This window comes from Ornithodoros turicata, chromosome 9 (genome assembly GCF_037126465.1).
Source record: "Ornithodoros turicata isolate Travis chromosome 9, ASM3712646v1, whole genome shotgun sequence".
NCBI classification, from domain to species: Eukaryota; Metazoa; Arthropoda; class Arachnida; order Ixodida; family Argasidae; genus Ornithodoros; species Ornithodoros turicata.
The window spans coordinates 36,804,078-36,819,426 of record NC_088209.1 but is presented as its reverse complement, the minus strand read 5'-3'; the positions used below and the strand labels follow the sequence as shown (position 1 = coordinate 36,819,426).

The following is a 15,349-nucleotide window of genomic DNA, read 5'->3' as shown; positions in this document are numbered from 1 at the left end:
GACGTTCGCTCCTCCGCGCTGACTGACCCTCTTCTGGTAAGAATTGCGGGTGCGCTCAGCCGTGACACTGAAAACGGGACTTTGTGTCTCCTCCTCGCCGGCTCTTGCTTGCCGTGTAAGCAGTGTTACGTCTAACGCGCCTTCCACCTTTTCTATGTATTTGGTGCGCGATAGAATCTCTGAAAAATCACGTTTCCTCTTCGCGGCGTCCTGTTAGGCGACGGCGGTGAAGGGAGATTGTAGACTGTAGAAAAGAGAGAGAGAGGTCTCTTAAGATCCGTTCGCCCTGCCGGTGGTCATTGTTGTATGGACGTGCCCTGCTTTTCTCATTCAAACAAAAGCAAACAAACAAGATTTTGATGTACGTGCACGCTTAAAACAGAAATTTACTACACCGCGCTCTCAAAGACGACCGATTGTTCGCAATGGTACCGTTCGCCCCCCCCCCCCCCCCCCCCGGTTTTGCGGAAAGCGCCGCGCGTACGCAGTCTTGTGACAATTGCTGTGTATTCACATCCTAAAGGAAGATTCTAGTGGAAGATTCTAGTAGTTCCGTCCCGTGCTATGTCCAGCATTCGCACGGTGCGCGAATGTCAGGACTGGCGTACTGCGCACTTAGCAGACGACACTTAGCAGACGACACCGCCAGCGTCTTTCCCTGTTGTCAGCTACGGAACACCTTGTGGTTGTGTCGCAGGATATTCCCCACGTTTAGCAGTGTACCTGAAGACACAGCTTTGTGCGCTTGTGCTCACGTGACAGCAGAAAGCTATGACGTTTTTCGCATCGTCCGCTGACGTATTCTGGGGAATGGCCCTCGTGTGAATATACGGTTAATGTAATTGTATATGTGTCACAAGAAGATGTTGGCCTCCTGTTTTCAACAGATCAGAAGCAGGGACGGGATGATTGTTGATAGGCAGCATGTTATGTGGGGAAGTTCTGTGTTAAGAGAGTCATTTGCTTCGCGAAAAGAAAGAAAATTGCGTTTCAAAAAAGTCTTATAGTGCGCACCACGGTTGTAGCCAGCACTTTGGTTGGTGTTTCTTTTTGTCACTTAAAAGCTGCTGATCTCGGTCAAATGGGGCTTGAAAGGATGTGCTTTGCTATTCCATAGCCTGACCACTCACTACCATACCGTCATAATTTTCGTCTCAATTGCACTCATAGTTTTTAGAAAATTTAAATTGAACATCACGGGCAACACTGTGTCGAAGTAGTCGCCATCTGCGCGTTGCTTGGCAGAAAACTACATTGCATGCGGACAACACTGGGACCAAAACAAAAGATGTTGGCTACGTGTCAGCTACGTAGCCATGAGGACCGGCAAGTCAGTTGTTGTTGTTGACCGGCATTGACCGCGGATACACCTCAGGGAACGCACTGTTTTGAAGCATTCTTGACGCCTTTCCATCGCGATCTTGAAACTGCTAGAGTAGTTTAAAGATCCATGCATCTGATAATCAGGGTAAATTCTTACCTTTAATTCTCGAGAGAAGCTATGATCGTGAGTGACTGATGAGGGTTAATTTTGCACACCAGAGGGTTGTTTAACATCTGTCGAAATATGCCACACATCATATTCCAAAATAACAAAGACGTGTTTCGTGCAGCCTACTGCTCGAAAGTCTTGTTTTTTAATGTATATAGTAAATAGTTGATGCTCTTAACCGTCTTTGTTATTTTTGATTCTACATCGCCGGAAACTTGTACATTGTTTTTCTTCACGCTCTATCATATTCCAACAGAGAGAGAATATTTTTCGCATTATTGCCCGAGCCGTAAAAGCGTGGTAAACTGCTCCCATTTAGGGTCCTGCGCTTTCTCTATGGGTAATTGTTATTTCGTCACAAAATTGAGTTTAATTCAAAATAGAGCGTGCGTACAGTCCATCGAGCACACTTTACATTACAATCTCACATGTGCGAAGTGTATTTTATGGCATGAATAAAACAGCCACTCATTATCACCAGAATAAGGTTGCCGTTGTTGTAACATAGTTACTGTGTTCCCTCACTTCGTTCGAATAATGCGCTCGCCAGTAATCGCCGAACTAATCACTAATTGAGTGTGCTTAAACGTATTCCGTTACGTTCTTTCTACCTTCTGCCCATCGCATTTACCTCCGGGCTAGATCCACGTGGGCTGAAATAACCAGCCAGTGAACCTGCAAATGCGAGGAAAATAAACTTAATAAAAAAAAGAAAAAAAGAAACTACAGCCGCTGTAGCAGAAGCGGGAGCCGCTAATGAGCCAGGACAAACCGTGTATATAAGGAACCACCAGTAATCAGATTTGGTATGTCCATGCCACATCGTTGTATCCTATCCTCAAACGCTCGATCTGCTGTCCATGTTCTTTTTTCTTTGTTTTGTTTTTCTTCTCTTCTTATAACGGGATTGCGCGCAATGCAAGCGTTTACCGCCTATAGTGTTTACTTTGTTTTTTTAGCGCTCGGTGTTTGCTTTCGCGAGCGTAGTTACCACATTGAATGCAGGAATTCGCCGCGAGTTCCGCGTTATTTACGAGAGTAATATTAAAAAGGACGAACGGGCCTTCGCGTGCCCTCATTCTCGTCCACTTTGGAGTCCACTTAGAAAGGCAAAGGCAAACGTTAAAATTGATGCTAGCGTCGATTAGAAAGCAGGGAGTGGCCACCGTGTTTGTTCAGCGAAGTAAAAAAGTAAAATGAACACAGAAAAAAAAAAGCGTTATACAAAGAAAAAAAAAACGTGTTAAGGAGGCCTTTCTGCAACGACACGTTAATCGAAATCTTGACATAATGCGGTTGGGATACCTCGAAGCCAAGGTGAAGCATTCGACAAATTCTTTAGATTCGTTCGCGAGATGTTGAAAAGAAAGAAAAAAAAAGAGTATCTAGGAGCGGGAGAAGTTGATGTCGAAGAAGAAGAAGATGTCGTGGAAACATTCGAGTCCTCTATATGCGCATCGGGAAATTGTTGACATTCTTCGTCGTTGTCGTGTACGTTAGGAAGCTTGTCAGGCTTCCAATTTGAGCTCCTCTGAATGGCTGTTGACGTCTTCGTAAATGCTGCCTTTGTTGCACTTAGATTTGAGATTCTCGGGCGTCTGAAAGAAGTCTTCGATTGCTTTCAAAGAATGTTTTCTATGCTAGGAAAACGGGCTACGTGCTTGTTACGGTATCTTCCGTGCGATCACGCTGCATTGACCTAGATGTATTTGTCGATTTCTCTCTTCTTTTTTTTTTTTTTGCAGTAGTTAGTTAGTTAGTAAAGTAGTAAAATAAAGTAAACCTTGGAGCTATCAGCAGCCCACCATGGGTGCTACCTGCTCCATTGCAAGAGCTGTATAGCTATTACACACTCTGACTCAAAATACTCACAGCAATCAAAACAAATCACAGCGGGATCCCTCAAATATTCACAGACACTCCGTTTTTTTGTAGTGAGTAGAAATTTGTCGAGTAGGTCGGTTTTTTTTACCCTATCAACGTGTATCGCGTGTCAAATTTACTCAGGTCCATGATAATTGACACGGATATTGAGGACCTGTCCCATCCGAGAAAACACGTTGGAGCGTCCAGGACCTAAAGCTCGAGGAGTTTTCGTTTGTTTTGAGGTTTTGTTGCTTGAGGAGTTTTGAGGAGACTCGTTGTTAGTCCGATGAAAGACCAAACTCGGCCCACACTGTAATAGCAGAAAGAGATAAGACAGGCATGGCTTATCGCATCCGTCTGCCGCTGGGGTCATACGTTCCTTCTCCCAATTTCAAGAAGTGTCACTTTTTCTATTATCCCTCTGTGGTCTGGGTTTCCGACCTCATGACGCAAAGTATCTGCACTGTGGCTGGAACATACAAATGCAACTTCCTTTCGTCCGACTGACAACGATTGCGCTCAAAAAGTCGTCGAGCGCTATGCTCTTGGCGCTTCGAAAAGCATGACGTTCGGCGTTTTTTTTTTTTTTTTCGTTTTTTTTTTTTCGATGGGATAGTTCCTCAATATCCCTGTGAACGATCATGAACTTCTATAAATTCGACACGACTTTCATTTTGGGGGGTGAAAAAGCGACGTTTATTTGACAAATTTTCGAGTTCAGTTCGTAAGTATTGAGGTGGCAAAAACCAAGTAAAAACAATAGCCGTTGACCGCATGACTCGGGGTAGTCCTTTTATTGTTATTCAATGACACATTTTCTGGGATACCCCGTATAGGGCAAATTTACAGACAGAAAGGAAAAAAGCGTAGGATACTTCGCGACAGAACCCTGAAATGCAAAACAGAACTGACCTCAACAGCCACTGGGTATTCGTAATGTACTACCGTTATCTTGCCTCGAATAAAAGTGATACTTAAGATCGCCAGTCGTATTATAACCGTGGACGCCGACGTTTTCAAGATACGTCTTCTTCCTTAACAGCAGTTAAGGTAACCGTCAGACACTGAACAGAACTAAACAGGAATTGGGGTCCATTAAACTGTTTCAATAATAATCATAATAACAATAATAACAATACGAATATAATAATAATAACAAAACTGAGTTTCCCAGTTTTGCCATGCATGAGAGTCTTTCCTGGGAACCTGTTCTCGTAGGTCGGTGACCTCCGCTATACTGTCACTGAAGATTAATATGGTATTCCCGATATATAGCGCATATGAATAGGACGAACTAAACCCAAACATGCTTGCAAAAAGATATACGATGGCGCGTTCTATACTCCGCAGCTGTCACGCGGGAACCTCACCTCTTGCTAACGATTCGCGTTCGCCTGACGTTGCTTTCCAATGACGTTTGAAGGCTTGACCAGAGATACATAACGGGGCCGTGTATAAAAATAAACCCGGACTTTTGTGGAACATTCAATGTTTGCGTCTCCTAAATTCGTTTGGCAGCTCTTGAAACGCCTCGAGGGCTTTCATGCACTTCACGATTTTGGACGTGTCACCAAGCCACCTTGTTTGCCTTTGTCACAAAAGCGGGTGAAAGCTTGCGCTGCTATGGAAGCACTCGACGCGTATGATGCTCGGAATCACCGTGCGAAATATTTCAATAGACCTCTCCCTGTCTGTAAACAAATGACGTCATAGTGTTCAGCAGCGCCACTAGGGTGGTAGAGTTGAACTATATGCTCGAAGCTTGGGTCGCCCCCGAAAGCCATGGTCTCGAGGGGATTACGATGGACCCTGTGAGGGACGCGACCTTCGGTCCTACTTTCCTTTCAATAGACCTCTACCCGAGAAACGTCATCATGACGTTGGTAGACAGATTGAAACCGAGACAAATCGGAAGGGTAGGGTTGGGTTCCACGAATGGGCACTTGTTCGCTGCCTCCTATTGCAATAAAAGTAGGACTGAGGGTCACGTCCCTTTCAGGGACCACCGTAATCCCCTCAAGCCCGTGGCTTTCGGGCGACACCTTGTTCCCCTTTAGCTTCGAGCGTAGTTCAAATTTACCAAATGGGTGGGGCTATCAAACACTATGACGTCATTTGTTTACAAACAGAGTGAGGTCTATAAGAGGCAGCGAACAAGTGGCCATTCGTCGAACCCAGCTCTCCCCTTCCGATTTGTTTCGGTTTCATTCTGTCTACCAACGTCACGATGACGTTTGTCGGGTAGAGGTTTATTGAATTTACATCGAATTATTTAGAATTTTATCAGCCACTGCTTTCGCTACCAAGGCATCATTGTGAGTATAATATCGGTTTCCGCTCTGCCAAGCAATCAAGCCACTGATTCGAGACGCCGATATGCTTGCTGATTATTCTCAAAATAGGTCCGCGTTAGATAGATATCGTGTTTGAAAAAAAAAGACGGATCGAAATGAGCGGATAGTTACATGTAGCCTGTATCGTGAATCCTCACACATTCACTAGGGAAATCTGGTAATATAAGCCCCATATTCGCTTCCTCCTTCTTTTATTCACTCTTTTTTTTTTCTTTGTGGAATAGCAAGCCGGCGTCCCGTTTGGCTGACATTTTTTTTTTCCTTTTTGTTTCCCTTTGTTCTAATAAATCTAACACTTCGGAATTTCCTGTGCCGAGTTGGGTGTTTTGTAACATTCTTGATGCTGGCTGTCATATTTTCGTTATCTAATATGCTCAGTTTCTCGATAGAGGTTATTTCGTCTTGTCTTTATTCCCGTATAATATCCACAGGGATCTTTGGGGGGGGGGGGGGGATTTTTTGGCAGAAAAACAAAAAAAAAAGGAAAAGGGGGAGGGTCAGCCATCCAGCACGCCGGCTTGCTATTCCCTAAAGAAACAAAAAAGATAAAAGAGGAAGGAAACATAACTAAGCGCCAAATAAAGAAAGAAAAACAAGAAAAAATGAGAAAGAAACTCGGTTCTTTGGGGTACAACAACAACAACAACATAGATGAATGGATGATGATGATGTGGGATGTTTCCCTGCGTTGGGTGCAGGACCCTACCCCATTCCAAAGAGGTTCATATGAGAGGATGACGAGGAAGGGGGAAATCCCTACAGTTCGTGAAGGAGGCCGGTGGCCCTCAGAAAGGAAAGAAAAGGGCCAAGTGCACGGCACTGATGTCCAGGGTACGTTCACTACATAGTTCATTAAAAGGTAAGCTTTCAACCGCATTTAGGTCTGGTGCACTGCTGACGCTTGTGACGAGGTAGATCACGTCTCCGCAAAACAAAACAGGACGTGGAGCATATACTGTCCGTTTTTCTTCTGTATTTCAAAAACTACGGGGCAGCGTTGTTCTTTAGTTGAATTTTCGTTGTTTTTTTTGTGTGTGTGTGTTCTTGTTAACCAACAATCGAACTGCGGTCTTAACCAACTGTAATCTTAAAATAAGTCGACGGCCCGAGACTGTTCCTTTACAACGTGCCCACAAATGCGAAAATTTCTCGTCCCGGAATGAAATATTCTGTTACCTTGAGAGTAGTGCAAAAGGAACGGGATTCATGGGACGGAACGCTTTGTTTACGCTTTCCTTCATCTCTTTTTCTTCAAAACACGCGACGATATGCAGCCCCGTGCCATTGGTCACCTCAAACTATTTGTCCAATCATCGCGGGGGATCGTTCGTGGGGACCAGCGGGAGCCCGTAAGAGGGAAAGCATAACTGAACGGTTTCGTGCACGCATCAATTCCGAACGACGCAACCGATGGATCCCGTTCCTTTTATATTGCTGTCAACGTAACGTCATCATTCCAAGACGATCAACCTATGTCTACCGAATGTGCTATGTTTCTATGTTCACATCCAATCTAATCCAATGTTTCTCCATTTCTTGGTGCGCCGCTGTGGTATTCCTCATTAGTGCCTCGTTAGTCCTAGTGAGCGCTGCAGAGACGAATACAAATGGAGAGCACAGCAGGAAAGTAGGGCACAGGAACATGGGCCCGAACAAGACTCCAGTACAAACCACCCAATATCCGTGCAGAAATTCCGCCCGAAGGCCCTCGGAGAAATCATTAGACAATATATAGTGTCTGGCAGATCAATTTGCGCGCTTGACGTCTCGGCTTGCGGCGGGCACTGCAGTCAGCAGATCGCCTGCTTGGTGTGGGCGAAACACCAATCAACTGGAGTGATTGGAGTGATCGTTTTCACGCAATGTAGGCATGCCGCAAAGCCGTGTATCCTTCGGGAACACAACTCGATGGGGAAAAGCTGGCGAAATCACTGTTCGTTAATTTCCGCGCAACGTAGGACGAGGAAATCGTTTGATTGTCGGAACCGTTTGTGTGTGTGTTTGAACCGTTTTGGTCAGTTAAACGGAAAGATTCCCTGGCATCGTCTTTGTGAGATTCCCTGTGACGAAATGACGCTAACATGAATCGCTGGACGGTAGCCAATCAGCGCTGTCTTTCTGAGACCTCCCGATCAAACAGCGTTCGCCTAAGATGAAGTAATTGTGTGCTTCCTAGGGCTTGTACGCTTACACAGTATCAGCGGTCAACTGGCTCGGCGAAAATATTAGATAAACCACAATGCGACTGTGATCGGCGGCATGTTTTATGGCCTGTTTTCGATGTACAGCGCACAGGGATCGTCATTCTGTATAGCGTTCATCACAAACTTCGTCTTGTAGCGACACTTGTCACATTCCTTCGGAGCTCTAAATTATGGTATTGTAGACACAGTCAAGAGCGGTGTAGCAGTGCAACACAACCGATGTCGCACTTGCGGAAAGCACACGCGCGGCTGTGTTCATTATGTTTTGTCCATAGATTGAGAAGTTACCCTTCAAAAAGAACTCGTTACAAGTTAAGTTACCACGTGCAAAATGTAACTAAGCTAATAACGAAGTTCGTTATTAGCTTAGCGTTCGTTAAGTTGCGTTAATCAATACCAGACACTGGTAAGAATAAGGAACTAAATTTTTTGTCCGCTATGGTTACGAGGCAAAGACCGCCAGGATCTCGATTGCGTGTGATCCCACTCGCATGCGAGCAGCTTGAGTACCCGATATCAAAAACAACAACAACTTTACTTTGGCTTTGGAGAGTGGGGAGCTTCATTGCCAGTTCCCATGCCATGGTCAGCATCAACAATCATCATCATCAACATCATCAAATCCGCATCAACAATGCGGACATCTGTCCCAAGTTCGCGAACGCGGGATTACCCACTTGAGAGAAAGCTTGCAAAGTCGCAGCGCTGTCTATAGTTGGTTTATTCCTTCTGCCTCGGGTTATCGGCGGAGTGGGTTATTGACGTGTGAACGACACACTCGCCGAACCTTAGTAATACTCAACGTAACCGTTACGTCTATGATTGTCTGAACACGATATTTTCTTATAATTCACCACTTAAATGGCCAACTCGATCAGTCCCTGACCAGTGGTTTTAGGTGTACACATGGGTCCCAGGTGTGAAGTGCGGACGGCAAGGATCCCTCAAACGGGGTTGCGGTGATCATGATTGATCACCGATCTACATAGCATGCCCGACACTGCGTTTGGGGTGTCAGATTTGGGTTTCATGCGTAACGTAGTTAAATAATAGGTTTTCCCCATAACAAGGTAGCAGCATAATCCCCCTGTGAAGTGTGGTTGGAGAGTGCACGACGAGCTTAATGGGCGGAGGTTGATGCGGAGGATCGCCGTGGCTTATCTCATGCTTGGTTGCATCCCGTGGGAGTGACGGCCTTGAAACCTTTGATCCGTAACGGAATCGACGGACAATGATCGATTCACGCCCGTCAACTGAACTGCGCAAGTGGCTTCTGTTATGCCTCGAAGAAAAAAAAAAGAAGCTTCAGCTATGGTCGCTTTCGTAACAAATGCACACTATTGGGACTTGGCTGTACCGCCGTTGGCTATCGTCTTGCCTATCACTCCCTATCACGGCCACGACATGAAGGTGCTGTGCATAGTTGCGAGCCTAAAACAAGAACATAAAAGGACAATCTTCGCAATACATCCCAGGCGGCACGCCAGTATTGGTCCCAGATTGGCAGTTAGGGATACTAATATTGACCCAATTTTGTAAACGCAACGGGGCCCAATATTGGATCATTGTTGGCATGCCAATATTGCACTCCCATATTTCCTGTATTGGTAAGCTCATTTTGCCCATATTGTGCCAATTGTTCAATGATCGTGCCAACGATGTGTCGATGTAATAACGAAGTATTATCCGGTGTAATATCCACCCCCAAAACTGACATCAACAACAACAACAACTTTATTAGGAGATGATGGATCTCACCAAAAGTGAGATTACTGATTTCCTTTATTTCCTGTTTCTTTTTTTCTTTTTTTTTTTCTGCAGACCTTCTAATGGATCCATGTTCGCGTTACAGAAACAATGCTGCGTCGCCCTAAAAATGCCCGTTTATAGCCAACATAGGCCGGTAATTGGCAATGTTGGTCTAATATTTCTATGCTGATGCCATTATAAGCTGGTCAAATATTGGACTACTCCTTCCAATGGCCCAGTGCTGCCTGCAATTGTTCGTTATAAGTTTAGGTCAATAAAGTTCGTTATAAGTTTAGGTCGTTTAGGGGGGTATATTTATTAGACGAAAAGGAAGAAAAAACGGGGGAAAGATCAGCCAAACGAGACGTCGGCTGGCGCACAGATTCTGTGTGGAAAATATTGTTGAATGAAGCCGTGCAATTTTCTAGAAAATCGAACCAGATATTGACTTCCACTGTTGCTTTTGGTTTGGTGTGTGTGAGATTTTGGAGCGGGCGTCATTTTTCTTCCAGATGGACTTATCACCGATCGATGAAGATATCAATCAATTCACTGGAAAACCTAGGCAAAATCGATGCCTGCTTTTCGCGTAACAACACGAATGTGCACATCAGATCCCCATCATAACTTTATGACGTCAATGCCACGCCCACTTGCTTGTATAGCGTAAGGTATGGTTGGACGTGTAGAGCTTAATTGTTACTGGGCGGTCTTGAAGATGTTTTCGCAGATTGAGCGGAAATTCCAGCTAATAATTTATATTGCAGTATCGTTAAATCAGGCAATCTAAGCGGGGGTTTAAAACATTGTTTAAACCGACCCCAGCCTGTATTTAAACCATGAGTCGTGCCTATACTTATACCCCAGAGTACACGTTGACCGTTCAACGAGTTAAGCACAAATCGTAAGATAGCACAGCCAGATGTCATCACTAAAACACACTAATACAAAACATTTAAACGTTTCTTTATGCGATGAGCCATTCATTAAATGGAATGCCTGTTTCTTCTTACCTCAGTCTTCTTGTGCCTCTGTCATGGATGTTAGACACCATCATCCTCTTCTCTGTGGAGAGGAGTTGACGGCTCGCGACAGCTTGCGTGATTGTGTGTTTGGTTTCCACAAAAAAATAACTGCGTAATATAGCGTGCGATAGTCGACGGTTTAGGACAGCTTTATTTAGCCATTTCGTAGCGAGCTCCTGGCAGTATAGTGCTTAGAGTGCTTAGTGCTTAATGCTTAGAGTGCGTATTTAAAATCGCAAAATTTAAAACACAAAAGAAGTTGTGATCGTGTTATCGAACAGACAGTTGTCGTCGTATTCTATTGAGTTCGTCTCTCATCTTTATCCCCGCACTGACGGTTTTATGGATTTTACTGATGAGTCATCAGCACGCAAATGTTTTAACTCTTTTTCACTTTGAGTTTTTGTTTTTGGTCGCTTTCTCTTTTCAGACCAAAGTACTGCACGTGGGAAGGAATTGTGTACGTCAGTGGTGTCGCAAAGAAACCCTAAAATAAAATAAAAAAATACCACGTCATGCCCACTGTTCTGGGTTACCAGGAAGCCTCTGGCAGCTGACCCGAGGTTTCCCATAAATGCGCTTGCATGCGGGGTGAGCGATGTTTTCGATGCATCACACAGCCTCGCTTTCACGCGTGCTTTCACTTGTGCAGAGGACCAAAATCTACTACGTGAGGTCCACTCTACTACAACGAAATACCAGAGCGTCTGCGTCTATGGCGGCATGCACGGACGCCCCGCCTCCACGGTGCACCACGCGCAGTGGCAACACCACGTACCTATAGATAGAGAAGGCCTGCATACTCGTTGCCGTGACGTAACAACTAAGGATCGTCAGGATCGCCAATGAGGATCGCGTTTTCAACGGCTGTAGCCAATCGCGAGCGTTCTTTCGTCGATAGTAGCCATAGAGACGCGCCACAATCAGCTGGATTTGCAGCCACTGTCGCCTGCGAGTAATGAACGTCCCCGCGTACTAAATGAGAAAACAAAATAAAGAGCAAAATGGTCCCATATTTTTCTCAAGACTGATTTTCCATAAAGTGTGTTTCACTTTCAGTGTATAGGTATGAATTGGCGAAGCTAGCTTCAATCATTTGCGAGTCCTTGAACTGACAGAATGGCGAATCGCTGTAGCAGACGAATTCTGACTATATGTGCCCACGTAGGGAAGGAAAGAAAGGAGGCCTTCTGTGTCTAGGTGGCGTTGGCAGTGCGTGGGCGTCTTCTGGAATTAGAGCGGAGGCCAAAAACCGAAGAAAGCCGTTTCGCGTGCGTTATCGGTTAGCGAAGCGTGCAGTTGTGCAAGACTTTTTGGCCCACAGAACTCGCTCTGAGTGCAATAAAATGTCAGTGGATCGTTTTGGCTAACGTTCATACGCTGAGATCGGACCGTGTCGGGTGAAATCGGTGGGGCTACATTTTTATAGGCCGCGGGGCTGCGAGGTTTGGGAACTACTAGTCTACCTGCAACAGTGGAGTCACGTCTATGGGTACATGGAAGAATAAGTGCTAATAGAATATGAAATCTTTATCTTTCACCTCGTCCTATTGCAGGAGTATATTTGGGAGAGGTACGTTACCTTGCGCGGTTTTGGCTAATATCCTGTTAAATACAAGGCCTCTCATTCTTAAGAGCACGCAACCTTGTCCAGTTCCACGCCCCTGGAAATGATGGGTGTTTTGTCGCCCATTGTTGTGATATCGTACGACATGTCGTGAGGAAGCATCACCTCGGCGTGCTCTCTGACAAGACGTGAAAGTGGAAAAACGTGCTTTCGAGCGTATATTAGTGAGCCATTGTAGCAGAGGGCACGCATGATCATTAACTTGCATGCCACAAGCTACCGACTGAGCCTGTGTGCCATGGTTACAACGTTCTTACTCGAAACTACGGAAAGCGCGTAAGAATTACATTCTTGAGGTCGCAGACTGGTAAGGATAAAAGAGGTGATTGGGAGGTGGCGAGGGTGGTGTCCCTGCAATGACGCACATCGTTTGAATCTTTCATTTTGAGAACATTAACATACGTGAAGGGTGAACCGATCAGTTCCAGTAGCAATATTTTAGTCTCGCTTCCAACTTCATTTAATCGCTTCCTTCCCATTCTCATTTATGTGCGCGCGTCTACAAGAAGCTGAAGAACGCTGCAGTTACTCCACAGATTGTAATCTTACAGAACAGCAGTCTACGAACCCACGTGGCCAGAAGGTCAGGATTTCACTTGGGGTCGGTCTTTACTTCCCACTGTTGGTTTCCCAATTCTCGTAATGGCCCTCGAGAATGAACAGACCCAGTTGTCTTTAGCGCCTGTTCCAACGCCACCGCATGCCTTGACTCTCTACATGCACTTCGAACATTAAAAAAAAGAAGAAGAAGAAAAGCAGAAACTCGAGTGAAGTAGATTGGATTAATACGCAGTCTTACTCGTGATACCAGGAATCGTGATTGCTACTGCCGCTATAGAATAATGGTCAGCAGCATCGTATATACGTGGAAACAAGCGGCACATAAATCCATTACGTTCTCTTTAGCCGGGTGTATAGTTATCAACGAAAATATGGCAGCTTTTTGCGATTCTTAACAAAGCGTTATTACGCCATAGCAACCCAAGGGCAGGGATTCGCGGTGCACGACAGTGTTTTTCAGACTAGGTTTTCTATTTCTCTCTTTCCCTTTGTTTTCTCTCTTTTTCTCTGTTCTTTCTGTTTATCCCACTGATAATCATTCACGGAAATTCTACTCCAAGTCTCATTTATCACACACACACACACACACACACACACACACACACACACACACACGCGCGCGCGCACATAATGGGGAGGTGACGTGGTGGTTCATTCACCGAGGGTCATATATCACAATTGAATGTGCTGACAGGAAATACGGCAGTATTGTTTGAGTAATTTGACGACTATTTGCGTAAGACTTGCAACGATGGTAAATGGACGAGGAGCACCTTCCACCAAGAGCTTATGTAACGTTAGATATGTGCAGTAGCGTGCAACACGAGAACATGTCCCTGCTAGTTGCCGAATTAGCCTTGCTAGCAAAGACCTCGAGAAATAGTCCTTGATGGAAGACAAATATGACAATTGTTTCTCATAATTAAGTAGTTACACATATCGTGATGGCCATCTGATACGCCATCTATCTGTTTAAACGACGCCTTTCTTGCTTTTATAACCGCTTGAACTGATGGTGAACTAGTCCTCTAGTGAAGCAGTCTGTGGTGCATTACTTTTTTAATTTTTTAAAAAATTTTGTTGCTAATATAGGGATAATTTGCGTACTGATATACATGTGCGACTGCGGTCCTTATTGTTTAAACATCTGACATTCATGATAACGATGCTTGCCTTGACCGCAACCTGAGAGGTTTTTCTTCCAATCACCAACTGTTCCGTCAAAAATAAAACAAGGAAGTCACAGCATCCGGAACTATATACGTATGTGGCACATATAACACAGATCAATGAAATAGTTTATATTTCTTTTCGCATAATGTAATATTGTAGACATCGTGAATTGAAACCTATCAGCAAGTTGGACACCAATATAGAAACGCTGATAAATACATTGAACCTATCAGTTGCGCAGTATGTCAGGTAAGGTTCTCTTTCAATTTTACACACAAAAGTAGGCACCACAGCTTCATCCTCGTTCTTTACTCAGGTGCATCCTCAGAGAGGTCTGTGTGGCCATGGATGTTGGGAAATATGCGCTGTCTTCGAGTCTTCTCTTCAGGAAACACCTTACTCTCGACTTGAATTCAGCGCTGAACTTTTCCTGTAAAGGTATATCAACTATATCAATACCTGCACAGCGTCTAAACCCTACGAGAATAATATGGAGCTTCGCACTGAAACAAGTAAGCCACTAAGTTTTCTAAAAGTCTTATCGCCGCGCACACCTTTTCTGCATTTCCATAGCTAATGTGATCATAATACGCGCAAATATGGTTCCATGGCCTGCTTGATACTGCATAATAAATATACGGAATAACTAAGGAGGTCTTAAGCTAATTCCGCTACGTGTGGAGGGTACATTTCCTCTGCACGTAATTGAATAACGTGATTTACCGTGGATACTCATAATCAGTTGTGCTTGCCTGTGGAGGGTATACAGCTTTAGTCGTTTTAGATGTTCATTCGCTTGCGCTGTATTCTGTGCCGTTAAGGCCAACTTTATTGACCAATCAGTTTTATTGCCGCATTATCGACTGGTGTGCGTACAATGTTCCTTGTAGGTAAGGTTGTCGCAGCTAATTAAAGAGCAAGCCCGACGCACGGAATCATGGGCCTAGATGTGTATACAACTTCATACCATCCCTGCAAATGGATAAGTGGTCCCTGTCGTAAAAAGAAGAAGAAAGAAAAAACTCTCTGTAAGAAATACACGAGAGAGCCACCAACTTGCGACCTCGCGCTTGCTTTATGAGCTTGCCCGAATGCAGTTTTTACATATCTTTGTCTCACCGTGTCGCGCGTTGCTTTTATTCCCGTAATTTCGAAGGCACGCTGGTCTTTACACTCTTTAGTATAGAGCTGCAACTCGTACTGTGACTTCTATGCCTACGCACATTTACATTTTCTACCCATGAGGGCCCTATGCCATATCAAGGTGTCAGGGCAGGAACGGGGTAGTACCACTATTC

General features: G+C 44.7%; 1 protein-coding gene across 1 annotated transcript in view; it reads right to left on the bottom strand.

The window, feature by feature from the left end:
* Positions 1 to 14,346: 14,346 nt before the first annotated feature.
* LOC135369474 (RYamide receptor-like) overlaps positions 14,347 to 15,349 on the bottom strand; it is a 34,137-nt gene continuing 33,134 nt past the window's right edge. The window contains exon 4 of the mRNA XM_064603059.1: positions 14,347 to 14,481. Coding sequence (XP_064459129.1) covers positions 14,347 to 14,481 — 135 coding nt within the window. The remainder of the gene's footprint in view (positions 14,482 to 15,349) is intronic.